At 36.8% G+C, this 26,238-nt stretch overlaps 9 protein-coding genes across 9 annotated transcripts; 4 read left to right on the forward strand and 5 right to left on the reverse strand.

Annotated features, from left to right (window-relative positions):
* The first annotated feature begins 637 nt into the window (after positions 1 to 637).
* Positions 638 to 2,714, forward strand: EV154DRAFT_507283 (Endonuclease/exonuclease/phosphatase). Its single transcript, XM_051601400.1, has 3 exons — positions 638 to 1,684; positions 1,747 to 2,399; positions 2,454 to 2,714. The coding sequence occupies exons 1-3, from the start codon at positions 693 to 695 to the stop codon at positions 2,486 to 2,488; spliced, it is 1,680 nt and encodes a 559-aa protein (XP_051458016.1). The 5' UTR covers positions 638 to 692; the 3' UTR covers positions 2,489 to 2,714.
* An 841-nt stretch (positions 2,715 to 3,555) lies between these two features.
* On the forward strand, positions 3,556 to 6,244 carry EV154DRAFT_442711 (Hsp90 protein-domain-containing protein). The gene is made up of 7 exons (XM_051596999.1): positions 3,556 to 3,802; positions 3,868 to 3,963; positions 4,024 to 4,148; positions 4,208 to 4,502; positions 4,572 to 4,783; positions 4,841 to 5,814; positions 5,875 to 6,244. Exons 1-7 carry the CDS (start codon positions 3,716 to 3,718, stop codon positions 6,183 to 6,185), a joined length of 2,100 nt encoding a protein of 699 aa, XP_051458017.1. The 5' UTR covers positions 3,556 to 3,715; the 3' UTR covers positions 6,186 to 6,244.
* A 73-nt stretch (positions 6,245 to 6,317) lies between these two features.
* Positions 6,318 to 9,314, reverse strand: EV154DRAFT_507287 (uncharacterized protein). The gene is made up of 5 exons (XM_051601401.1): positions 9,048 to 9,314; positions 8,529 to 8,994; positions 7,756 to 8,471; positions 7,537 to 7,692; positions 6,318 to 7,483 (listed from the first exon to the last, which is right to left on the reverse strand). The coding sequence occupies exons 1-5, from the start codon at positions 9,279 to 9,281 to the stop codon at positions 6,644 to 6,646; spliced, it is 2,412 nt and encodes an 803-aa protein (XP_051458018.1). The 5' UTR covers positions 9,282 to 9,314; the 3' UTR covers positions 6,318 to 6,643.
* A 45-nt stretch (positions 9,315 to 9,359) lies between these two features.
* EV154DRAFT_420060 (P-loop containing nucleoside triphosphate hydrolase protein) lies at positions 9,360 to 11,114 on the reverse strand (the record flags this gene model as incomplete). Its single annotated transcript, XM_051595936.1, has 6 exons — positions 9,360 to 9,660; positions 9,718 to 10,118; positions 10,171 to 10,261; positions 10,328 to 10,564; positions 10,625 to 10,943; positions 11,000 to 11,114. The coding sequence occupies 6 exons, from the start codon at positions 11,112 to 11,114 to the stop codon at positions 9,360 to 9,362; spliced, it is 1,464 nt and encodes a 487-aa protein (XP_051458019.1).
* Positions 11,115 to 12,285: 1,171 nt separating this feature from the next.
* On the reverse strand, positions 12,286 to 13,501 carry EV154DRAFT_507293 (vacuolar membrane protein-domain-containing protein). Its single transcript, XM_051601402.1, has 3 exons — positions 13,078 to 13,501; positions 12,587 to 13,021; positions 12,286 to 12,524 (listed from the first exon to the last, which is right to left on the reverse strand). Exons 1-3 carry the CDS (start codon positions 13,347 to 13,349, stop codon positions 12,362 to 12,364), a joined length of 870 nt encoding a protein of 289 aa, XP_051458020.1. The 5' UTR covers positions 13,350 to 13,501; the 3' UTR covers positions 12,286 to 12,361.
* On the reverse strand, positions 13,492 to 14,682 carry EV154DRAFT_507295 (uncharacterized protein). Its single transcript, XM_051601403.1, has 2 exons — positions 14,046 to 14,682; positions 13,492 to 13,986 (listed from the first exon to the last, which is right to left on the reverse strand). The coding sequence occupies exons 1-2, from the start codon at positions 14,655 to 14,657 to the stop codon at positions 13,669 to 13,671; spliced, it is 930 nt and encodes a 309-aa protein (XP_051458021.1). The 5' UTR covers positions 14,658 to 14,682; the 3' UTR covers positions 13,492 to 13,668.
* Positions 14,683 to 17,767: 3,085 nt separating this feature from the next.
* Positions 17,768 to 18,621, forward strand: EV154DRAFT_507301 (uncharacterized protein). Its single transcript, XM_051601404.1, has one exon. It carries the CDS (start codon positions 17,777 to 17,779, stop codon positions 18,491 to 18,493), a length of 717 nt encoding a protein of 238 aa, XP_051458022.1. The 5' UTR covers positions 17,768 to 17,776; the 3' UTR covers positions 18,494 to 18,621.
* On the forward strand, positions 18,622 to 20,447 carry EV154DRAFT_507306 (major facilitator superfamily domain-containing protein; the record flags this gene model as incomplete). The annotated part of the gene is made up of 4 exons (XM_051601405.1): positions 18,622 to 19,081; positions 19,140 to 19,843; positions 19,903 to 20,041; positions 20,100 to 20,447. The coding sequence occupies 4 exons, from the start codon at positions 18,625 to 18,627 to the stop codon at positions 20,348 to 20,350; spliced, it is 1,551 nt and encodes a 516-aa protein (XP_051458023.1). The 3' UTR covers positions 20,351 to 20,447.
* An 85-nt stretch (positions 20,448 to 20,532) lies between these two features.
* On the reverse strand, positions 20,533 to 23,327 carry EV154DRAFT_420126 (Urb2/Npa2 family-domain-containing protein; the record flags this gene model as incomplete). Its single annotated transcript, XM_051595940.1, has 8 exons — positions 20,533 to 21,249; positions 21,310 to 21,440; positions 21,498 to 21,701; positions 21,763 to 21,993; positions 22,055 to 22,314; positions 22,365 to 22,666; positions 22,722 to 23,167; positions 23,222 to 23,327. 8 exons carry the CDS (start codon positions 23,325 to 23,327, stop codon positions 20,533 to 20,535), a joined length of 2,397 nt encoding a protein of 798 aa, XP_051458024.1.
* Between the last annotated feature and the right edge of the window lie 2,911 nt (positions 23,328 to 26,238).

Below are 26,238 nucleotides of genomic sequence, written 5' to 3' on the forward strand. Positions count from 1 at the left end.
TAACTTTGTAGGAAATCGGAGAGGGAATGTTATCGGTAAAAAAAGCTCCAGCTCATCAAAATTAAACCAAGTAATTCATTGAATTAGGGCAGTCGAAAAGTAACGCCATCGTGACAATGGATAAATAGGTTTCAACCTTCTGCTGAACAATTGGTTTTGAAAAGACTGCATTTTCAATTCCCGAAATAATATGTGAATGCGACAGTACAACACACCCACCCATAAATTGCCCATAAATTGCCCATAAATTGCCCAGCAAGATTACAACGTCGTACAGCTGTAAAACGAAATGCCAACGGAGCTAATAATATCGGTTTAATTGGACTTTGCAAGTTGACTTTTTAATGATGAACACTTACCACAGTTTTGTCGTGTTGATTGATAGAAATACCTGCAATGATGCGAGTCCAAATATTTATTTTGAAACCCAGTGTTACGTTTATCCGAACCGCACGATACTTACAAATCCGTAACCGTTTGCTAACGGGATGTCAGTTTAAGAACGGCAGTCCTTGTGCCTGAGCTTTTTTTTTTCCATTTTTGCTTGTGTCGTGGCTTAAGGAGTTGATACAACATTGACGTAGTTGTCGACGGCGGAGTTTCCATTATTGTTATTATTTGGCTGGTTTTCGCACTATTTTTTTTTCTTCCTTTTTCTCTTTTATCTTTTGTATAAAGACAGATTTCACCAAATGAGTGCTTTAGACACAGCAGCAGACAGAGCTTCTGTTGAAGAAGTAGTTATTCCAAGCGAACCGTATCATGACCAAGAGGAAGAGGACGAAGAGAGACCTACACAGTCAGAAGGAGAGGAAGAGGCGAGACCAAGCAGAAGTCGACTCCAGTCCCAAAACTCATACGAGGCTAGCGTTGTTAGCACTCAATCGTCGCCACCACCCTATGAATTATATCCTCCTGCTAAGACAGTATTCGGTAGAATGTTTAATTGGTTACGCAAAATTCCAAGATTAAACACTCATCAAGCTATTTATTTACCGACACTTCCCGTTCATAACAATAATGGTAGTAGTGGTAGGTCAATATTTAGCATTCGAAGAAGAAACAGAAGAGACGAAGAAAACACTGGATTGTCTACAACTAGTAGTCATCATAGTAGTGTTGACTCTTCTAGTTCTGTGTCTTGCTGGTCATATTATTATTATACAATTACAGATCGTTTACCCAAATGTCCTCGCATCCTTCTTCCTTCATTTTTAGCTCAACATAGACTTGTATTAATTTTGGTTTCCTTCTTTTCCTTGGCTTTGTTCTCTTTCCTCTTGTTCTGTTCCATCTTTTTCTCTCCTGCTGATTATCCCAGTCCTATCTTTCCTGATAAGGTCACAAACTCATCTGCTAGATTCTTGACCTTGAACATCTTTATGAGACCTCCGCTTATCAAAAACAATTGGTCAGACTATAAAGATGATCGTTTAGCCTATATCGAAAAATATATCTTGCCTGAATATGATGTAATTACATTTCAAGAATCATTTGCTTTTGCTACCAGAAGAAAGGATCATCTTATCACCACTGCTCGCAACTTGGGCTATAACTATCATTTGGAATCCCCTAGAAAATATCCTTGGCAGCTTGGTGTTGACGGCGGCCTTTTGTTAATTTCTCGTTTCCCTATTCGTGAATCTCATATCATCGAATACCCAAGAGGACAACACAGCGATTGGTAAGAATAATCATAAAAAAAAACTACGTAAATGCCCACAACCTAATTAATACATATCACAGGCTCTCAATTAAGGGCGCTTTACATGCATTGATAGAACTGAACCCGGAAAGAAAATTACACATTTATACAACCCACACACAAGCATCGTATGATACAAATAATGTAATCAATGAAGAAGATACCATGATCCGACTCTCGCAATTTTCCCTTTTACACAATTTTGTGTATGATACCACACGTAACGATGATGAGCCAATTATGGTGGTTGGTGATTTAAATGTGGATGCAGCAGTTCATAATGAAACGATACCCATTACACAACCTTCAAAAAGTAGTTCTCCCGAATATGAGCAAATGGTAGAAGTGATTAAAGGCACAGGGGTGAAACGGATATCTTCAAACCAACGCTGGTTCGAACATCACTGGAAAATGGAAGATTTGAAAGACGTTGTGCATGATCATTACACATATCACCCAGTCACATTTGGTGACTACACTCGCAATGAACATGGCGATCTAATTCCTGCAGAAACTGTTTTGACAAATTGGGATCAATTAATGACTGTTCAGAGTATCGACCGTATATTCTGGTCCGATCGTAATTCCAATCGTACTCGTCTTGAAAGGCCGCAGGTCGAAAAGTTTTGGGTTAAGGACAACACATTAATGACTGAGGAAGAACGTCAAAATACAGAATTTACACAGATCTCCGGTAAGATTAATGGTCATTCTTTAAACATTCGTAATATTAACATTTGGCGTACAGATCATTATGGAATAAGCTGTGAAATTATCGTATAGACTCTTCTTTTTTTTTTGTATAGACATTAAACTTCTCTTTTTTCATGACAATCCTCTAATGTTTAACTATGAAGTAATTTATCTTTCAGCATTCCATTTTACAGCTTGCACTTTTAGTAATCCCAGAAGGCCATCATATAGTATATCCCCTTAAAAAAAGTAATCAATTATAAAAACTTAAAAATGTTCAAACTATAAATTTCGGACAAATTAAATGATTTAGACGGTCAAGTGCTGTAACAAGTCTGGCATGTTTAGACTAAGAGAACATTGTCTAAATATTAAATCAAAGCAATGACTTGGGTTTATTTGCTTGTTGATGATGATGGTAATGATGAATTTAAAGACAGTTTTAGACAAAACATGTCAGGGCGTTTATCAATGATTCGCTGTTATTTGCTAATACTGGTCTGTGGTCTGTGAAGCTATTATTAACTGCTATTTAGTGGATTATCTACTTAAATGCAAGAAGATGTATACGCAAGCTATTATATTTCATGGCTCTATGCTACTAGTGCATCTATTGCATTTTGCATCATATAATGTACTTGAATCCGCAAAATAAAGCTTTTTGAGTGCAAATCTTTAAAAAAAAATCAAGGTAGGCTACATTGCCAGTCTATAAATGACACTCGATCAAAACTCGCCTAATTGCTTAAAAAGAGGCCTATGAAGTACAAAAAGACTAGTGCGAGCTTGAGCAAGTGATTGAGAAGTTGGGAACGCTAATATGGTGACAAATTTATTTTATTTAAATGTTCCACTCTTAATATACAGTTTGTGATTTTTCCTTGTTGCTTTAAATTTACAATGTCAAGTTCTTGTACTTTTCAATCAATTCTTGATTTGTAAAGTTCCATTCCCATGTTGGCTTTCCTGTTGCTGATTCACGCTTGACTTGCTTGTAAATAACACCAGAGCCTTGAAGAGAGGTTAAGATCTTTTGCTTCAAATGTGTCTTTGAAACAAATTCCTTTTGATAAGTAGGAACATAAGCGAATAAGGATTGTGTTGTCATCGGTCCATTCTTGGCAAGCAAATGCTTAACGATCTTTCCAGCTGATGACATTTTATAAACTTTTATGAAAGAAAGCGTCCCTTCTAACCCCCCGGCTACTTTTTCCTTACATTTTTTTTTTCTTTGCCTTTCCCATTTTTAAACTCCTTTCAATCTTAACTACCCTTGAGGTCGCCACAATTTTCTTCTTTTCCATTTAAACAATAGAAATGCTCAAGCCATTGATCCGCTCAACTGTCCCTTTTATCAAAGCTTCTGCTCGCAAAGTTGCTTCTAGACAAGTAAATACAGCACTGGTAAGTCCAAGAGTCTGTAACTGTGGTACCTGCCAAATGTCTAACATACACTTTGTTTTCTCAAGTCTACACCTGTCATTGCTCGTACTGCAACCACCGCTTCTGGCTTTGCTGCATCAAAGCTTGTTTGGTCAAGAGCATACACTACAGATATATCTGAGGTTTGTTTTATATATTTTCCCCGTATTTTCTTTTCACAATCATTTACCTTTTCCTTTTAGCATAAAACTGAGGATCAAGAAGTCATCACCAGCAATGAAGAAGTTCATGAATTTAAGACTGAAACAAAGCGTTTATTAGACATTGTTTCCAACTCTTTGTATTCCGAGAAAGAAATTTTTGTTCGGTAAAAAATGAAATAGCTACCCTTTGAGGCTTTCGAAATCTTAATTTTTTGTATTGTAGTGAGCTTATCTCCAACGCCGCCGATGCACTTGAAAAACTTCGTCAAACACAAACTGTGGAAGCCAATGTAGATAGTGGAAAACCTCTCGAGATTAGAATTACTTTGGACAGAGAGAAGAATCAGTTTGTCATTCAGGATTTCGGTATCGGTATGACATTGGAAGAATTAAACGCCAATTTGGGTACAATCGCCAGCTCTGGATCAAAAAAGTTTTTAGAAAAGATGGAGAACGAAGGTAGCAGCGGCAAAAAAGAAAGCATCATTGGCCAATTCGGTGTTGGTTTCTATTCAACAGTAAAGTATATAAACAAGGCAATCCAATGTGCAAAATAGCTTACCCAAAAAAAAAAAAAAAAAAAAAAGTTTATGGTAGGTAACAAGATCAAGGTCTACACCAAATCTGCCTTCCCTGATTCTAAGGGTTATTGTTGGACCACAGATGGCCAAGGTTCGTACACTGTCGCTGAAGCTGACAATGTCGCCGTTGGTACCAAGATCGTTATCGAACTTCGCGATGATGCCAAATCCTACTCGTCAGAACTCGAAATCGATTCCATCATCAAGAAGTACTCCAAGTAAGTCCTTTTAACAGTCAAGCTCTATTTTCTAAAGCTAATATATAATGGATTTAGCTTTGTTGGATTCCCCATTTATTTAAACGGTAAAGAGGTCAATGTCATTGATGCGTTATGGACCAAGGATGTCCAGTCTGTGACATCGGAAGAACATCAACAGTTTTATCGTTTTATCGCCAATGCCTGGGACGATCCCCAATACACCTTGCATTATAAGACTGATTCGCCTCTTTCAATCTCTTCTGTTCTCTATGTCCCCGAAAAGCACATGGAATTATTAGGAGAGCAAACCAAACCTGGTGTTTCCTTGTATTCCAGAAAGGTTTTGATTCAACCAGAGTCTGCGGGTATCTTGCCTCATTACTTGCGTTTTATTAAGGGCGTGGTTGATTCTGAAGATATCCCTTTAAACGTCTCTCGTGAATTATTGCAAGACAATATCTTGTCTCGTCTTCGTATGGTCATGACTAAACGTGTGCTTAAATGGCTCGATAATGAAGCCAAGAAGGATCCCAAGAAATACGATGAGTTCTTTTTAGATTATGGACAATTCATTAAGGAAGGTGCTTGTACTGATGCCATGCATAAGCGCGATATTAGTAAGCTCTTGAGATTCGAAAGTTCAAAGTCTGAGAACCACAGCATGATTAGTTTAGAGGATTATGCCGCTCGTAGTCAAGAAGGTCAGAAACGTATCTACTACCTGTTGACTCCCAAGCGAAAGTATGCTGAAGAAAGTCCTTACACTGAAATGTTTAAGAAGAAGGGTGTTGAGCTCTTATACCTCTATGAGACTGTGGACGAGTTCGTTGTCAACCATTTGAAGGAGTTCCAAGGTTACGATCTTATTTCGGCTGATTCGCCTGAAGCTGCCAAGGACCCGTTATTGCAAATGGAGCGTGACCAAAATGACCTTTCTTTATCAGATACCGATGCCCAAGATCTTGCAAAGTGGATTGAAACTAGTTTAGGTGATGAAGTCGTAAAGGGTGTTGACGTCTCTCGCAGACTCAATAGCTTCCCCGCTATCGGTAAATGATGTTGTAAATGTATAATTCATATATTGTTACTAATATGTATTATGCTTGTAGTACAAGAACATGAAAGTCCTGCCATGAGAAAGATGATGCAAATGATGCAAGGTTCCGCAAAGATGGACGAAACCCCTCCTACACCTACTGTATTAGAAATTAACCCTGACCATCCTGTCATGAAGGGCTTGTTCAATATTCGTAACCAAAACCCCGACTTGGCAAAATTGGTGACTGAACAAATTTATGATAATGCTTTATGTGCTGCTGGTGTCTTGGACGATCCCAGATCCATGATCACTAGATTAAACAAGCTTTTAGAAATCACTGTAAACAAGTCTGTAGAACAAGACAAGAAAGTCAAGGCCTAAAATTAGATTTTTTTTTTCCCTCAAGTATATATAAAAAATAAAAAAAGACTGTATAAATGATATTCAAAGATACGGACATTTTAAATGTTCATCGTGTAGAGAGAATTATCAAGATAATCCTTAGGAATCGGCTTTCTTACTATTATTAAATGTACAGCTAGAAAAATAAGGCTATACAATAGTTTTTTTATTCACTGGATAAAATATTTACATAAGAATCGACAAAGTGTCACGCGAAATTATGAGGGAGGAAGTCCAATTAACACACTGTGCTCAGAGAATGGAGGGATAAAGTAAAAGCCAGCGATGAGTACCACATAGCTTAGAATTAAAATACTGCCCTTGAAATAATTGGCTTTTCCTTCCTGATATGTGTATGTTAGCAAGAAAACAGAAAAAATTACAGAAATGACATCCCAGCGAGGAAACACAAGACTGCAGAAAAAAAGAAAAAAATATTAGTTCTTCTGCACCAAACTTTGATGACGATATTCATACCTAAACGTATATTTTGCAAGTTCTTCTTTTCCATAATTAAACCAAATAGAGAATGCGACCATAGCGGGTATTTGCAAAAGACATACCTGAAGAGCGTAGGCTGAACCAATTTCCATACTAAGAACAATATTTCCATACAAGGCAAAAGAAATAGCATTCATAAATTCAGTAATGTTAGGTACTAAGGCGAATAAGGTCAACCCAAGAAATTTCTCGTCCATTGGGAAGTCCTTCATGACTTCATCCACTGTATCAACTAAAATTTCGGCAATAATCGAATAAAGTATAGTACAGCCAAACAGAATGATAAAACTCTTGCTCTTGCTCCAATTCGGTGAATCATGACCGGAAGCTTCTTCATCTTCATCTTCCTCGACATCTTTGGTTTGAAGGTATGCTGTGGTCATTCCAGGTAAATGCTGTGTTGGGTCTGAGCTTGTGGTGTTTAGTATAGGGATAGATGAACTTCCGCCGGCAATTGAAGCATACGAAATATGTGCGCCTTCTTGTGGTGTTCCGTGAATTCCAGCGATCTGTGATGACAACGGATTGGCTCCTTCCGAAACAGCTACCATATGTGGAGTGCTATATTGTACACCGCTTGAATATCCTTGTGCATTGTGGCCGTCTTTTGCTTGCTGTTGATTGTCCGGTGTATGGTGGATGAGTTGAGAGATGATATGAGTAGGCATTAATCGCTGGTAATAAGTTGGACTCGAGTTCTTATGGTCAGAGTGGTTACTTTTCCACACCATATCGACATGAGTATGTAAACTGAAAACTAAACCAATGATGTAAGCCTAAGACAACAAGAATGTTAGAATCTCGTTTTTTTTTCCAAATGAGGACATACAGATGGTAAAATAGCAGCACAGAGCCACATAAGTGGCTTAACACTGTTTTGGTAAACAGGGTCTTCAGTTGGGTTTAGCTGGTCATAATAACATCTGGAGCATGCGATTGTTCCGTTATCAGCTGTATCTGGACAACCGATACAGCGTAACTCGAACTTAAAATGGAAAGAGAGTCAGTGTTTACTTTTTTTGTTTGTGTCTCGATAATTGCTACTTACGGAACCAAACATTTGATAAAACAATGTTGGAGTCAAAGCGCCAATAATGGCCATAATGAGCATCGTTGAGGTGACACCAGCACTCTTTGCATTAAACCTCTGTTCCTTCTGTTTGACAGCCCCGCTGACCATGGAGCAGCCTGGCATCAGTAACACACCTGCCAAAAAACTTCCGATCAAAGCACCTTCAACAAGTGCACTCTTTCCGCTTATAATGGCTACGGCATACAATATAATTTCGATAATACTACCAAATGTGGCATTTATGACGGCACCTACACCCATACTGCTTTGAGCGGAAACGGAACTAACACCCATACCAATGAAATAAGACAGAGGAATGACAGATGCCAATGATAGGCCAAACACAACCGCCGGTGCTGTGATAAATGATTCCGGTAAATGACGCTTTAGCACCCATTCATCAAATATGACAAAGAACACAAGCGGCATTAAATTAATGAAGATAATATTTATACCGTCAAATGTGTATTTATAATATTGCAGCCCAATAGCTTGGTATGTACACAACAAGATGACAGCTGGTTTACCTGATACGTTCGCAGCAATTTGAGACAATCCAGAGGGGCTTGATTTGAATCTTAACGCTAAAGGATGGCGATAAAGGTGACGCACTAAAATATAATTCAGCTTGGCCATAGGAATTGTGATAACACACATCCAGCAAATGGCAGAAACTAAAAGTAATAGAGGGGCTACAATTCAAAAATATTAATACATCAGTTATAATTTGACAAAAAAGATAGGTTTACCAATAATGACAAACAAAATGATGTAGTAGATTATGCCTGCTGGACCCAGTTTAACGAAATTAGGAATAGACAGCGTATTTTTTCTCTTCTTTTGTAATAGGCCGCTTTCCTCATCATCTTGATTAATTGCGCCTCCAATTTGAGTTGGAGTGATTTCTACATGACGCTCTACATATCTTCCAAAGGGCCATAATAGATAGAAAGCCAATTCCTTCAGGACTCTTCCATAATGAATTCCACCAAATGGTATAATCGTAATGATAAGAGACATGATGAGTATCACCAGCGATAACCACCAGCCAAATATGAGTAACCACAAAATATTTCCCGGGTTTAAAAATAGTTCTGGTGCTGAGGATGGGGATGAATGAAGGGCCCTGTTTGCTTTACGCACAACAGATCGAGACTTCTTATAAAGTGCTGGTTTCCAAATAGGCAAACCAAAAGGATGGCTTTTGTTCATAGCCTAAAACAATTGTTAAGAATGTTGATATAATGATCTATCCATGTTTACTTTACTTCTTGGCGATCCTTTAAAGTCATCTCTCTCTCTATACTATTCACTGATACACTGTCATTGTCCTTGTTATCGCTGGTGTCTTCTTCTTCCTCCTCTTCCTCCTCTTCGACTTGGTTTAAGGCATTATCACTGTCTTCGTTTCTTCTGTTTGAAGACGTGGATTCTGTGCGATGTAAGCGATGAGGACCTTTTTTAAATGAGGATGAATTCGTTCTCTTTAATGTAGGTCCCATTTATATTAAATGAGAGGAAAACGAAAGAAAAGAGGAAGGGGGAAAAATGAAAGGACTGAGTTTTTATTATTTTCAAAATTATTGCTCTGTGAGACCGGCCATTGCTTTATTATAATCAGGCACAAGTTCCTTCAATTTTTCTTTTTCTATCTTTAATGACTTAACTTGGCTCAAATGTCCCGCATGACGCAATATTTCCTTAAAGTGTCGAGCCTCCTGCTGCTCAACAAAAGTATAAGCTTCACCTTCTCTACCCGCACGTGCAGTACGTCCAACACGATGAATATATTTATCCATGTAGTAAGGTACATCATAGTTGATGACGAATTGAACAGAATCCAAATCAATACCACGACCAATTAAATCGGAACAGATCAGCCTAAATATTAACGCTTTAGTGTGTATCCTTTTGAAATTAGCATAATGTAATACTTACAAGTCGATTTGGCCATCCTTAAATTGCTTCAGCATCTTCTTTCTTTGGATAGGACCAAGATCACTGGTGTATTCTTTAACACGAATACGTTTATCTTCTGGTTGCGTTTCTTCATATGCTTCTATTAACATTTGAAGACGTTGTGTTGATTCGACTGACTTAGTAAAACATAAACCTGATTTGATACCCAGTTGGTGAAGCAAATAAATGACCATCAGTGGTTTCTTCTCAGTAGGACAAATTGTCATGAACTCCTTAAGACCTTCAGGTGTCGTGTATTCTTGAGTGGTTTCACTACCATCTTCGTTTTGTACAGAGATATATTCGGGTTCATTTAAGTGCAACCCAGCAATTTTGGCAGGATTTTTTGTCAAGGTAGCAGAGAAAAGAAGTTTTTGAATCTAGTTTTAAATGTAAGCAACATTTCTAGTATCAATAAAATAATGTACCTACAGAAGGTGCTTTTGGTAAATCAAGATCCGTTGTAGGTAACTGGTAGTTTGTCTTTAAAAAGCTTGGGGCGATTGCATCCGCTTCGGTAACACTAAATTAATCATTTGATGCAAAAGTTTAATCATAAATAAGTGCATCTACAGATATTAATCATTACCCGTATTTATCATGTTTGAATTCTAACAAAGGTGCATCAGGATTTATTTCAGGTCGTGTAGCTAACAAAATTTGATTTAACCAATCATTGTAACTTTGGTTTAAAAGACGATCAGCTTCATCAATAACCAAAAAACGAAGATGTTGGAGTGTGAAGTTTGGTGTAGAGGTGAGATGGTCCATTAAACGACCAGGTGTTGTGATCAAGATATCAACTCTACTTTTGCCACCAGGGCAACTATAACATAAATGTATTAAGAATGACTATAAAATAAAGTTTTACTTTTCTTCTAAATACCTAGGACCACTTCCAACTAATATACTTTGTTCATGTGCAAATGACTGCTGACCACTGGCAGCTGCTACAGCCAAATTTGTACCTCTTACAAAAGCATCAAAAGTTTCCTTTACTTGAGTTACTAAATCACGGGTAGGTAATACAACAACTGCGCGTAATCTGGTAACAACTCTCTTTGACAAAATATCCACAATGGGTAAAACATAAGCCATAGTCTTACCACTACCAGTAGGTGCTGAAATACAGATATCACCGGGAACTCTTCTGGTGTCATACAAGGCCTGTCTTCTTAAAAACACAGGAATAACAGCCATTTGGACTGGAATTATAAACTGTTAATACGAATACATATCGCTGAAATTTCTGCCATCTTACCCGCAAATAAAGATGATATACCAAGATCTTTGCAACGTTGGATTAAATGATCCGATAATCCGGCTTTATCTAAACCGCACGAATCCTTGGGGGAAACGATTGTTGGCTGTAACATCCACTCAGGAATACCCATACTCTTTAACAATTTAGCATCTTCCTTGCTTTGTTTGGTCTTTGGTCCCAACATGTCAGGGAAAGCTTCCAACGTTGGAACTTCTTCATGTATAATTTCCATGGCTGTTTCCTCCTCCTCCTCAACAACAGTCTCTTCTTCAGTAACTGCCTCGTCAACCATAACAGTGTCTTCATCGTTAACTAGTACCTCCTGTTCTTCCACTTCTTCTTCGACAATCTCTTCTGCGTCAATAGGTTTCTTTTCGGTGACCTTTTCTTCCTCCGCAACCACGACTTGCTTCTTGTCTGCTACCGTGGCCTTCTTTTTTTCTGTTGTCACAGCCTTTTTCTTTTCTGTTACAGTGATCTTTTTTTGAGGAATTGTAGATTTAGCCTCATCAATTTTGCCCTTTGTTTCGATAACGTCAGTCTCGCTACTTTTTCTCTTCTTTTCGACAGGTGTGACAGCCTTGTCCTGTTGTGATTCAGCAGAGGGATCGTCCTTTCTCTTCTTACTGGCAATTCTGGCATTCAGTTTGTTTAATCTTTCCTGCTTTTTTTCAAGAGTACGACTATCTTTCTCCTCCTCGGCATCTCCGTTGTATCTTGCAATTGAAAACATTTTGAACTACTTTGATCTACAAAAGATCTTTTTTTTATTTTTTTGTGTTTGCAGTTTTTTTTGGGACCGTTAATCCCCATAGGTAGATTCGCGAAATGATTGGCTGAAATATCCAAATCATTTTACTGAGCCGATGCAATGTTTTATGACTATGCAGGTCTAAATATAAAACGGTTATTTTCAATATCATCTCCAATTGGAACTTTTTTGTGATCACCTAAAATTAGGCTTGGACTTTTGTCAGTGTAATAGCTTCAAATTGTTTGGATAGATCAGCCCGAGAAATTTAACATTACACCATGGTGCAAAATTATTCAAAAAATGGACAGTGCTTTCAGTTTAATGGAAATAAAAGCACCAAAAACGTTCATCACTACTGCAAAAGGTTAAGTATAAATGTTAACTAGATCTTAATGTTTGTGCTACAAAAAATATCCTTTTAAAACTATTGTAAAGTAACCTCGGCTTTAATCATAGCTAAGGATATCACGTAAATGGCTCTTGGTGATGTGACATTATTTAAAACCACTCAATTACCTCAGCTAAATTAATTTCTATCGGAAACAAATGTCGAGACAAAGAGGTTTTATTAAAAACAAAGATGAGAAAAAGAAATGATGTATTCGCTATTTTGGCAAAAGTGGCGATTCTTCATCAGCATTGTTATTACGGTCCGAAGCTGTTTGTTGGTTAATGACCGGCTGTGTGTTATTGCTGATACTGGTCGGTGTTACTTTCACAATTGTGTCGACTATCCAAAATTGGATAATATTCATAACAAGAGGGAATCTACGTGGTAAAATAAAAAATTGTGAGCAGCGTACTATACATATGTCTATACTATACTTTACATTAACATGACAAAGATGACTTGATATCTATAATTTCCTTTTGTCCATCTTAGCACCCACTCACCCCAAGCAAACAAAAAGGGGAAATAACGAAACATGCCAAAAACGCAAAGTTTCATTAAGGACTCTGCTAAGATAAAGATAAAAGTCTGTTTGATCCAAGGAATCACCATGTTTTTTAAAGGTGGTGGCCCATATTGTCCGGTTTTGATGTTCTTTACATTGAGTTTTTCTAGTATATATTGTATGATACGCAACCACATGTAAAGGATAGCAACACCAACGGTAGTATCTACAGCTACGTTTAAGAAATACCAAACGCATAGATTGGTTTTCGGACCTCCATTGCGAGGTCTACCTGCCAAATAACTTATGAATAAATTCAAAAAGTGAATGACACCAGCACCAGAAAACTGCTTTCCAACATCCAGTGCCCTATTTTAAGAAACAATTAAGGAGAAGTATGACGGTGAGGGTTGTTTGATTTTTACCAAACGATAACCGGTCTTTGGGGTCTCTCTCGGGAGCGTTTATAAAACAATGTTAGCAAAGCAGTGCTTGCAAGTGTTAATTGAACAAGAATAGCAAAGGAATCTAAGAGTTTACAACCTTCGTCGTCCGGATGTGGTCGATGGTGAGGTGGTGCTGGTGTCGGTGTTGGTGTTGGTGGAAGCGAAGGGTCTTGAAAGGACTGCATCTTACATACCTCATTTGTAAAAGCAACACCCGCATTCAGTATACTTTGAATTGACAGGGTTGACATTGCTTGATTTTAAATGAAATGAATAATTGCAAGAAAGAAGAGCAAAATAAAAGGAAAGGAAACGTTTCATACTCTATAGTGGGACAGCGAGTAGGTGTAAAATTAAAAGAGCGAGATAGGAGCAATCAAGAGTGATATCATATCGATGCAATATTGAAAAGGGTAACATATTTATTTATTTTTACATTAATATTACATTTATAAAACAAGTCATTATTTTGTCTGCTTAGTGCATTTACAACGTGATAAGACCTATGCTAAGGATGAGCCAAATATAGAACTTAAGTCACCACTCTATTAGATAATAGTTAGTATTTTATTAAAAAATCATACAATAACACTTTACCTTTAATGGACATGGGATACTTAAGGATTGAGATATCTTTGGTGTGATCGCAATACCCGCAATACGAACTGTTGGATAAACGTAATAATCGAATTTAATGTTCTCTGGCGTACTTCCATCCAAACCACAACGCGTAACTAAATCCATAATAACACCTTGTTGCTGGGGATCTTGTGAGTCGATGCGAACAGCAAATGGAAACACAATGTCAGTGATGCCGTTTGAATTGATATGAAGATTAGTAACGTTGCCACCACCAACATAAACATTGTAAGGAGCAGGGTAGTAAGCCTATTTAAAAACATGTGTCAATAGATTTTTAAAATTAATATATTCCCGGTATAACTTACGTCTGCCTTTATAATCTCGAATGTAATACTCTCAAAATTCGGGTTGTCTACTGTAATACCTACATCGAACGTCATAGTGAGAACATTATTTACATTGGAGACAGCAGGATCTTGCTTGAGACCGGTAAAGTCAATCTTGGGAACTTTAAATAAAGCCGCTAATACACCGACAATAATGACAATAATTAAAATAATAATCAAAAATATACAACTACACCAGCGCAACCACTTAGGACAACAAGTACAGCATCCACAACAGGCTTTGTCCATACAAGAACGACGTTTCTTTTCACGAGGGATGATCTTTTCTAAATCATCGTCAGAATCGTAATGATCAATAAATTTCATGTCCGACATGGAAGATCTGTGTGGGTCATTATAACGAGTTTGAGAGGGAACTGGAGTAGATCCGTTGCTATGGTTGTTGTAGGCTGTATTATTGTTATATACAGGATAAGGTGATGGCGAATTGACCGGGATTTCTTTCATGGCATATTGATCTGTCGATTCTCTACCAGTATCAATATGGTGGGGTAAAGGAGGTGGTGTCGATGCTACTGCTGCTGGAGGAGCAGAAGGTCTGTCATAGAAATCATCATGGTAGTTCGACATATTTTTGAAAAAAAGAAGATAAAAGAGAAAGAAAGGAAAAAGGTAAAAGAAAAAAAAAATCTTGGCAGGTATCCTAAAATTTAAAGTATTTTTAGTAACAATCTCAACGAATGAAACGTAGCGTTAAAATTGGGCTTAGATTTGAAAAAGCAAAGTTGCTTGAAAAATTGCAGTTGACATCAAATGGGCTCCCTAAAAATCTAATGAACACGATAAATCTACTATAAAATGGGCAGCCATACCTTGATACTACCATGGTTTACTCAAAATATCAAATGATCTTGCAAGTCCGTTTAAATCAGCTAATAATAGTCAAAGTATATTGTTACACCAAAGATTATTACGCTTACACATAATGATAATATGCAGTTTTCAGCCTTATCACTTGTAGTTACTATCCTTAGATTTTGAAATAATTCTACGCCACAAAAGCAACACAATGATCAGATAAAGAATATAGTACGACTATTAAAAACAGCTTATCCATAAAAAAACCAGTAGAGTTACGCTACTAAGCATTAGCAACAATATTTTAAACACTTGGTACCCTACTTTATTTTTTTTGTGTTCAGTCTTTTTTTTTTTAGAACAAGAAACTGTATTCTGTGATGACGCATACCGATTATAATATAGCATTGTATATTTACTACAGAGGACAGTAACCGCATGATACAAGGGTGAACGATTTCTTGGAAAACGGTACCTTATATCAAAGATACCTCCATTTATACATGTTTTTTAATGCTATCAATGCTAAGCATTTCCAAAAACTTCAACATGATTACTATAAAAACCCTTACGTAAATAAATGAGTTACAGAAATATACAGTCTCATAACTCTTTCCATCCGACTACGATAATGATTTTTATGATGGATACATTGCCAGAGTTTACTAAAGTGTCGAAATTTACTATGTAGATACCACTTAGATATGAAACCGAGATTTGAAAACTAAGTTTGTTTAGGGTACAGTTTGGTGTTTTATTATGTATTTAGATGACAGCAGTAGCTGTCACATTTTTAAAGGAAGCTTTGAATTATCCTCTGACAGCATATGTAAATACATTGTGCATTGGTAAAAAAAAATATGTATCATGATGAAATGTGATTATGTAATATATCTAACCATATCACCTATGACTAAACTCTGCATAATTATAGATCTTTTCCTTTCGTTCGCAAGTTCGTGTAATTTTGGCTAAAACAAGCTATATATTTCTGTACAGGAAAATTGTAGCTACCTTCGAACTAACAAATAGCATAAATACTAACAAGGATAATTAACCCGTTGATGATTTTAAAATCGGATCCGTTTCCGTGTCTTCATTTGACTCCATTATTGGTACTGCTAGGGACTTTTGGTTTCTTACTCACATTTGTCACCTGATATTGTTGATCATCTAAGTGCCCTGTTTTCACTTATTCTAAAAAAGAGCTGTGGGCGTTAAATGGAGAGACATCTCAAACTATCACCGCCATTGGTTAAAATAATAAGTCATTCTAGCAGTGTGGTGGAATATTATATTAGTTAATCGAATGCTATGCCTATAATTAGCATGATCTAAAGCGTCAGAGCAATACTCCCGTGAGCACACATGTCCGTTTTGCATAGCCGACTATTACTTTGATAGAAAAATCAAATTATCTATTTTTATCGTCACTTTAGGATTGGTCGTGATCAAAAAAAAAATTAAATTTAGAAGGGATTTGCTCATGCCCTTAGTTACAAAACAATGAAACTTGCCGGCTATGCTATTTATTTTGCGTATGTATATTGAAGGTATGGCTTTAAGCTTCTACTGGACTAAATCATTGCTGTTTCAAAAACATTGTTTTTTTTACAGAAATAGAAATCAGCCTTCGGAACAAGTTTCAAATAAATACACAAAAAGGGCCGTGGTATTGAAGCACAATTAACAAAGTATATCGTGCCACTACAATAACAGCAAGAATAGACGTTGTGTACACCATTTTGTACTACATAATAGCTCAAGTATATACTTAAAGCTATACCAAAAAAAAAATTGCTAGACAACAAAATTGTCAATAAACGCTTATTTATCTCATACGAGAGGCAAAGGTCAGAGTGAATAATACCATTTTGTTGTTGTTTTGTGCTCGTACAGTCGCAGTTTTAAATGTAAGCTGAATGTAGTTGCTTCTTTATTTACATAAAGCTAAGAGGGAAAAGGATGGAATACAAACCCGCATCATCATGTTTCCTTTTGCATAGAAATTCCCGTTTAAAAGATATATAATTTGCCCCCCTTTTATAAACCTTCTTTTTTCCATTTTTAATAAACGATTAAACCTAATTTCAAAAAAAATGATTATTGATTTGAAAACAACCAAAAATGTTGTATTTCAAAAGCCAGATGCAATTGATACACCTGTTTATGAGAAGCCCAACGCGTATGATGAAGATCCTCCTACAGTAACTACCAGTCGTCATAGCAGCCGTAGCAGTAAAATGACGGTAGACTCATTTGCAAGTCGTTATTTTCAAAGAAAAGAGCCTAGTGTCGCTGCTAGCTTTTCAACACCTCCATCGTCTACTTTGTCTACTGTGGACTGCTACTCTCCAAATACACCTGTAGAATCACCGCCATTATCACCCAAATCAGCCATAAGAAAAGAAACTTCGATGTATTGTTCGCAAATAGACTATCAGCATATCACATCTTTCATTCTTAGCCAGCCTACTCCAACAACCCAGACTAATTTTGGACATCATCATGAGGATAATATTACTATTCAAGATAACACACCATTTTCTTATTATGTAATTCCTACATCTCCAGCCAATAGCATTGCAGGTGTGGATACCACCGCAGCTAAAACTACGACCACCTTTTCTACTCCTGCTACTGCTACTGCTCCTGCTCCTTCTCCTGCTGCGCCCGCTGCCGCTACCGCTATACTGTCAAACGACAGCGGTATTGTCTCTTCTTTTTTTTTACAACAAACCAAAAGAAATACAACAGCTAAAACAAGTCGTAAAATTCCTAATAATAACACAGTAGTATATTGTTTTAAAAAATCGTCTATTCTCAAACCAAACCAGCATCAGATATATCTCCATATTGACCATCCAGATGATGGAGAGGATGAGGAGGTGATGGTGTACCGAAAGATTCAGCCTTATTCATATACTTGGGGATTTCAGAGTATGCTCTATTGTAATAAAAACGACGGTCAAGGTATTAAAGTTGCAGAAGCACGTCGACGCCCGTTCCAAAAGGACATTATTATCGAATCGGCAGACTATGATAATAGCGAAATCGAAGATATATCTCAGACTTATATAAATAACCTTAAAAATATACCCGCCACCCATAATATCCATTCTCAAGATTTAATCAAAAGGTCACAATCGAATATTTTATTTGAATATGAAATATGGTTTCATGGTTCTCGCATGCGCTGGAAAAGGCCGAGTTTGTTGTCCCATGACTTTACTTGTGAAATAAAGTTAACCCGCCAGGAGACAAAAATATATCAACAACAAAAAAAATTGAATGGATCACAGAACAGGAGAAAGAAGAATAATAGTGTCAGATCCCGAACAACAGAGGATGGATTTATTGATAGTGATAGCGATAATGACGAGGATGATCATGACAACCACAGTCACAAAACATGTAGGAGATGGAAGCTAATAGCAGAGTTTGATAGTGATAATATGGGTTATTCAAGTAAAGAATTTGGTAAATTGTCAATTGACCTCGACATTCTAAATCAAGTAGAAAAAGAACGATGTGACTTACTGGAGGCTAATCTGGTCATGACCTGTTGTACTTTGATAGATTTGATAAGAGATGTAATGGGAAAATAAAAAATTATAGTTTATATTTTTCCTTATGAAACAACCCAACTTGTTTGTTTGAAACTTTGCTTCCCCTTTATAAAATTTTCTTTATAAATATGTCAATTTTAATCTAAAGTCCTTTTTCTTTTCCTTGTATAATGTATCTTATCTGTAAACTCCTATACATTGCTATATTTGCAGTTTTGTCGGCTGCACCACCTTATTTACCATTATACTATCATGATGTCCTCGGTTTCTCTTCAGACCAAATAGGGTTTGTTCTTGCCATTGCTCCATTTATCCAGTCTATTGCCTGTCCCCTTTGGACTTATACTGTTGACAAAAAGCCAAAGTTACACGGCACCACTATGGCAATCACAAGTTTGCTTGGTGGATCTGCTGTTATGACTATCATGTTTGTGGGACACTCTGTTTCATCCGAAGTTGTAGTCCCTACAGGTTTCACCAACATGCTACAGCTGGAACTGTCAAATAGAACGTTGGTTTTAATGACGTCCACTTTAGCTCTAGCCTTTGCCTTCTTCACGTTGCCTAATCTTTCATTAGTAGATAGTGCTGTCATGAAGATGCTTGGACCAAATAAAATTTTATATGGTAATACCAAGAAGGATCGCGAACAATCTGTTTATAAGAAATAACATTTTAAATATAGGCGAACAAAGATTATGGGGCTCTGTTTCAGCTGGCTTAACAATTTTATTGGTTGGACAGCTTATATCTATAACTGGGAGTCTTGATGGTTTATTCTGGGTATTTGGGGCTTCAACACTACTATTTATTATATGTTCCTTGATGGTCAATGTGAATAGCTCAGAATATCAACTCATTCCAGAAATGATGGACCATGTAGAAGAAGGTTTGGAGCGCATTTCAAGTCGTGAACGATTATTAGAATCAGGTCAAACGGAAAATTCCGAGAAATCGTCATCTGGCAATCGTCACCCAATCAACTATAACAGTATCAATAATAGCAACAGTCATTACGTAGAGTTATTCAAGTCAGACAGTGTTACATCGGCACATACTATTCGGGAAGAGGCTGATGAAACTTTGGGTGTTATTGGCGGGGTAGATTTGGGTTTGGCTATTTCAAGAATTGCATCGATTGACCAATCGATGGTAGGTCTTGTTAACGTTACATCCGAGGATATCCCATCACCGAGCAGCGTATTCAAATCCGTACGAGTCCTTACATTTCTCATAACAACACTTTTATTTGGTTTCGTATTATCCATTATCGTCAATTTCTTATTCTTATTTCTGGGTCGTGATTTACAGATGCCCGCAAGCTGGATTGGCTGGACTGGCCCTACGACAGGTATAACAGAGTTACTTTGCTTTTGCTTTTCGAAACAAGTAAGTACAACTAACGGTAATAATTAAAAAACTTTATTTATTTGTTATTGTTTCAACAGCTGACAGAGATATTTGGTGTTACAAATATGATTATTATCGCACACGTTGCTACGATTGTTCGTTGTTTGATCTATACTATACTTACCCCTGATTCATTTATAACAAATGTCAGTGCCCTGTTACTCCAAACATTACACGGTAATATGATTTTATTTTTTATTTATGGGGTCCATATTTATATTTTGTTTATGCTTAGGCGTCGGCTTTGGTATCTTTTGGGCTACAGCTGTAAGCGAAATGGATGGCTTTTTCCCTCCTGAACAAAGATCCGTGGCACAGGGTATGCTTGGTGCGCTTCATTTTGGCCTTGGTACTGGTTTGGGTGCACTCACGGGTGGCTATTTATATGAATACATGGGCGCCATTTGTATGTTTCGAATCGCTGCTTTAGTCGCAACTATAAACATGGGTATTTTCTACGTAGGAAGGATGGAAAGATTTCGTTAAAAAAAAAATCGAATGTGTTCAGGTTCCTGTATCAATTCGGTGTATTATTTTCTTTATAATAAATTTTTATTTGCTTGTACAATTCCACCAATATAGTTAATAATAGATTGATTGTTGGACTATTTGTCACAAGTATGAATAATGGAAAGTGGGGAGAAAAAAAAAGAGAGGGATTTATTAATCTATTGGCCAGTATACTTATGCGTATCTTTCCAGTTGGTGTAAAAGCTCTTAAATAGCGATTTACCGGGGCCGTCTAAACAAGACAAAATAAAAGTGTGATCTGACTCTGAGCACATGTCTAAAATTTCATACAATGCCTGTGTCAAGACGGATTTTGTGCTAGGGCGAACGATGCTCATTGTAGGGTTGGATTGGATGGTAAAGTATTCAATTAAAATAGAAGATGTATGCTTAGCGATGATTTTGTGCAGAGTTTGTGTACTCTTTGCATTCTTGGCTGTCGATGTAGAATGTTGTTTTTGTGGTATTGTTGTTAGCACACGAGCAAGTTTTTGAGCTGACGCATCGTCTAAAGGTGCGAATTCGTATAATAAAGGAATAGTTCGGCCAGCAAAAGCCTTGCCGTTGTTCTTTTGTTCGGCATTAAGCTTTCTCTTTCTAGTGGGTGCGTTAGTTCCACTGACCAAAGAAACATGTGTAGATTTGAAACAATGGAAAAGAGATTGGATAAAGGCGATAAATGGGGGCATCATGTAAACAACTTGTTCCTTATGCTGACTGACAAGGTTAGAAAGTACTGTACATACGTTATCAAATACGATATGAGCACTTTCTCTATTCACTTGGCCCTTGAATCTTTCGATAGCAGTAGGATGTGCAACTTGGAGAAGACATGACAATACAAGAGAAGCATCGTAGTCACTGAAGTGGTATGACTAAACAATTTAAAACAAGTTTTAGTAATTTCCTCATCATTAAATATTACGCTGACATACCTGATCACCAGTTAATTGAATGAGTAATTGTAACATCTGTTGCAAGTACTTGAGCGATGTAGTTTTACCAGCAATGAGAGATAATTTAAGGATGAATGTGGGAATATTCTTTCTTAAACGGCCCTTTTCACCTAGAGACAATTCTTGTTAAGATATGATAACAACCCCGATGAAAGGTATGAACTTACTGTTATTACAATTCTTCAATAAAATTGACAGGAGAGACAAGAAAACTAAGTGATGATTTTCTTTTGTGATGACTCCACGATTAATAGCTTCTTCCTCAGCTTGCTCCACAAATCCATCGATTACAATTATATATTGGTCTTTAGATAAGGATTGAATCCATGAAATAAAAGCGTTCGAAAGAATTTCAATTGAATCTTGGTCACCTAATTGACAGTCAAATGATTAAGTAAATTATAATCCGGACCAGTTCCGATTCGTAATTACCTGTATTGAGAACCAAAGAATAGACGAACCAAATTGCAGCTAACACACGTTTGGTTGTTTCCACTTGTTGATAGCGAGACAAGATTGAACAGAAAGCCGCAATAAACTCCGTTGTCATGTTAAGCACAGTGATGTTCTCTGAATTATTTAAAAGGAGTGCAGATTGTAAGAACTGGATAAAAGGCGAGGCTAATTCAGTTAATGTCTTAGAAAGACTTTCAGCAGAGATAACTATACAAAAGCCGAATATTAATACAACACAGTTTCAAACAGGGATCTAAAAATGTATTACCTTCATCAACATCAGGACCAACAATGCGAGCATAATCCTGTAACAATCGAGTGATATGGAAAATATGTTTAATACTATCGAATTTAGACTTATGCTCCGCGATAACATCTGCTTTCTTGCTAGGTTCATCTTTAAATTCAGATAGAATGGTCGAAATTGAAGACTTGGCATCTTGGAGAGACAATGTGATAAATTTGCTGACTTCTGAGATTGTATCGGTGGCATAAATCACATCAGTAAGATCAACTTCATTAGATTTTCTAAAATATTATTAAGTAACTGCAAACTTCTAAAAATGTCCCATTCTTACCTGTTAATTAAAACGTTGTTGATAGCTTTTATAAGATTGATAATTTTTCCCAGCGCTATTTTGGGGACGTCTTTAGCAAGTTCTTTCACACGTTGAGTCATGGCGGTTTGGAGATAAGAAATCGATTGCACATCAGGTACTTTGGTACTAGCACTCATGATGATTTTTCGCAAAATACTGAAATCCAGTTCGTTGGTAATTTGCTCAAGAGAATTTCTAACATTTTCTAATTCTTTACTTCCTTCAACGGGCCAGATTTGATTTGAGGAAACCAACCAATTTAACACTACAGAATCAACACCCTTTTAAGAAGAACTTGTTAGAAAATAGATCGAAAAGAAATTAAAAAAATCCTACCAGAATACTGTTAAGCTTGAAATATCCAATGAATCTTAATTGCAGGCTCCTACACATTAAGCACACTTTCATACGAGCTAACAAGTCCGCATTTTTACAAGAAACAGACCAAATATCTAACAAAGTGACCAGATATAAGGCCTGGGGACGTTCATTCTTTTCATAATATTCATTAGGGAAAAGCAACAAGAGCTTCAGCAGTGTAGAAATCTTGTCAACATTGTCTGTACTAATCGAATCGGCATCTTCATCCATACTATCTTGCTCTAAGCTTAAGGCTTTTGACAATGGTTCAATAGTATTTTGGTCAACCGCAACATTTTTGTTGAGCTGAATGGCTGCGATCATACTTGCGGAAGATTTCGACACCATACTTATGCTACTCTTTAACAATTTAGTCTTAAAAAGTTCAACAAATGCACCTAAAATAGTTTGAATATTGCAGTCTAAAAGAACTGTCAGTGGTTTGTTGAATAAAAAAAAAAGAAGATGAAACTTACCTTTGAAACATTTAGCTTCATAGAAGTTAGCAGATCTTAACAGGGTCATATTCAAAAATTGCGCAGATACATGTGTATGCGATGGAGTATCAGTTGTTAATGACATGTAGATAATAGATGCTAGTTTTTCGGCTCTGTCATTATCGATGAATCGACTACAAAAAAAAATCAATACACGTTGACGCAAATAAGAAGCTGTTTTACTTACATGACAGATTCAAACCATTCATCCGTTAAAAGCTTCCAACAGGCTAATTTGACAGTATTCTTAGTCTCGAGACCGAGTATAGATCCGTCCCATTGAGTTGTCTCGTACCATGATTTGTTTTTTTCCTTTTCCGTAACGAAATCTACGACGATGTTTACCAGATCAGCTGTTTGACTAGTCGAAGATTCATGTAAGAGAGATGTGTAATAAACATGTTGAAGCATGATATTAGCCTGCAAATAATATGAATAGAAAATGTCAGTATGTAAGGCTTTACTTTTACAAACAAATACATACGCTAGTTGCCACGACAATTCTAGAACCCAAAGTATCACTTTTGACGTTATCTTTGAATACTTGCGTGTATGATTTCGCTAACCACTCATGATCTTTGCTGTCAATCTTGGAAAAGTAAACATCAAAAAAGACGCTGGTCAACGCAGAGTGGATCTGCATGGCTGGCAGAATCGTACTCTCGATATTTGATTTGGTCCATCCAGAAACACTAGGTTTAACAAAATTCGTGTAAACAGACATGCTGGACTCCTCAAAAGCACGAAGTTGATGTTGATTGAGTCTTAATCCATTAGTAAACTCGACAAAATAAACAACGATCAGGGTTGCAGCAATTTGAGTGTTATTGTTGTTTGTTGTCGTCTTTGGTTTTTTCGTCGATGGCTCGCCAGTTGATTTTACGACATTAGAAACCAAACTTTCCTCAAAGTTTTTAAAAATTCCATGAGCTTGGGCTGCAGGCATGGACTTAGTTACTAAAGAAGAGAATCTGATCAAAACAATAAGTGCAAGTCCTTACAAATAAAGAAGTAATTTAACCTACTCATTCATGAATGTTCTAGAGAACATAGGCTTTTTCAACATTGCATATACATCAACAGATCCAATTTGGACAATATACTTCATGAGATCTTGAATGAATACGTCAATTTGTCTGGATGCAGAGTATGTATTTAAAACAGATTTGGCAAACTTAAGACAGGACTCTTGAGCATTATCCTCTGACTAATTAAAACATATTGGGTTCAATAACCAGATAATTTCCACTTTAATTTTTTTTTTTTTTTTTACTTACGTCCAACATGGAGGGCCATAAAGAGTAAATACGTGATTCGATCAAAGAAAAATCTATTTGAAGCAATGTATCAGCCAAATCAAAGACAAGGCCTTGGTTGTATCCTAAATTTGATAAATTGATTAGCATGCTTACAATCTCAATAAACTGTACATACTCTTAGTGTCACCAAGATAAACAACTACTGTGTCAGCAATCACATTTAAAACGTCTTTCTGAGATTTCGCGATTTCATCATTACGAGCACTATAAACGTTCCACTGGAGGAGCTCCTTTAAAAGTCCACCGAGTGTTTTGAGGTATTCTGACACTTCCTTTTCCTTGATGTTTGAAACGATATTTGATAAATAGACAAAGATACCGAATTCGGCCATTCTACTAATATCTTGCATTGCGCTAGTGCTAGTGTTACGTTTTTGTCTAAAGGCCTTGAGAAAAGCAGAAAATAAAATGGGTGTAATATCGAGAGCTATCGTATAAAAATGAGATATCTCTTTTCCGTGACATAAACTATACACATACCATCCAAGATTTGATCTTTATCTTCCGAATTTACCATATTTTCAAGCGTCTCAAAGAGTCTAACAACATAATTGGTTTGCTTCACATTCCCGCTTGATTTATTATCGGTTTTAACGTCCTTTAAAACTGAGGTGAATTCCAAAACTGTATCAGCGTGAAAAAGTGCGTGACAGACAATATCCGTGATAATTTGAGATATATGGGGTGAATCGATAGTATCTTCAAACGCATTGATTCTACGGCGAACATTCAATAACTTGGTTAAAGATTTTTCGACGATAGCGGAAAAAATCTATTAAATTTAATTTAGCATGATGTGACGTTAATGTGGGTAAAACGGGGTTACTTTTTTTTGGTTGGCAGCCATGATAAGTTGCGAATCGAATTTCTTTAACAAAACTTGGGCAACAAGAGAAAGTTGGTGCAATGCATTGAGTTCCTCGGCTTCGTTTTCGCTACATAAGGTAATTTGAACACTTAAAGCTGACAAAACTTGATCGACTGCTGATGAAATATGTTCGAAAGCGGGTCTATATGACAGCGAGAAGCTGTCAGAAAACAAAATTTGAAGACAGCGGTAGGCAGCGGCCAGAAATTTAACTTTGCTTTCATCTTCGGTTTTATATAGTTGTTGTAAAAGTGCTGAGACGGACGACACAAGGTTGACATGAATAATGGGTACAGATCGTTTGGGATCTAAAATTGCCCTTTGTTTATAATGTTCCAAGAGATCTGCTAAAAGACTCCAGTACGACAATTGAAGCAAACAGCAATCTTCGAGTCTATATTAATAATATATCTTGGTTAGTTGACATTATTATCACATATGCCGCTTATTTATACTACTTTTTCATGTTTGGTTTAGCAAAAGCAGAACAGATCCACTCGAGCAAAAAGTCATCCTTGTTGGGAAAGAAAATGGCGTTATTATTCCATGCTTCATTAGCTTTTTCTATTCTTTGTTTGGAGGAAAGTCCAGCTCCCTTAAGAGCTTTAGCAATCTTTTCAGAAGTAAGATCACTCATGGTGTTTAAAAAAATGCTTGACACGTCCGAGAAAGCAGGTTTTAATTTTTTCTCTTTCCCAATTGTTCACCGTCACACTGTGACGCCTTTTAGAAAGACTCATTTTGTCTGAAGGCATTAATTATGATGCCATCAGACTGAGGACGCCTCCCAAGATGGATTACTGAAATGA

Source organism: Mucor mucedo (genome assembly GCF_025094135.1).
Source record: "Mucor mucedo strain NRRL 3635 chromosome Unknown EV154scaffold_41, whole genome shotgun sequence".
Lineage (NCBI taxonomy): Eukaryota > Fungi > Mucoromycota > Mucoromycetes > Mucorales > Mucoraceae > Mucor > Mucor mucedo.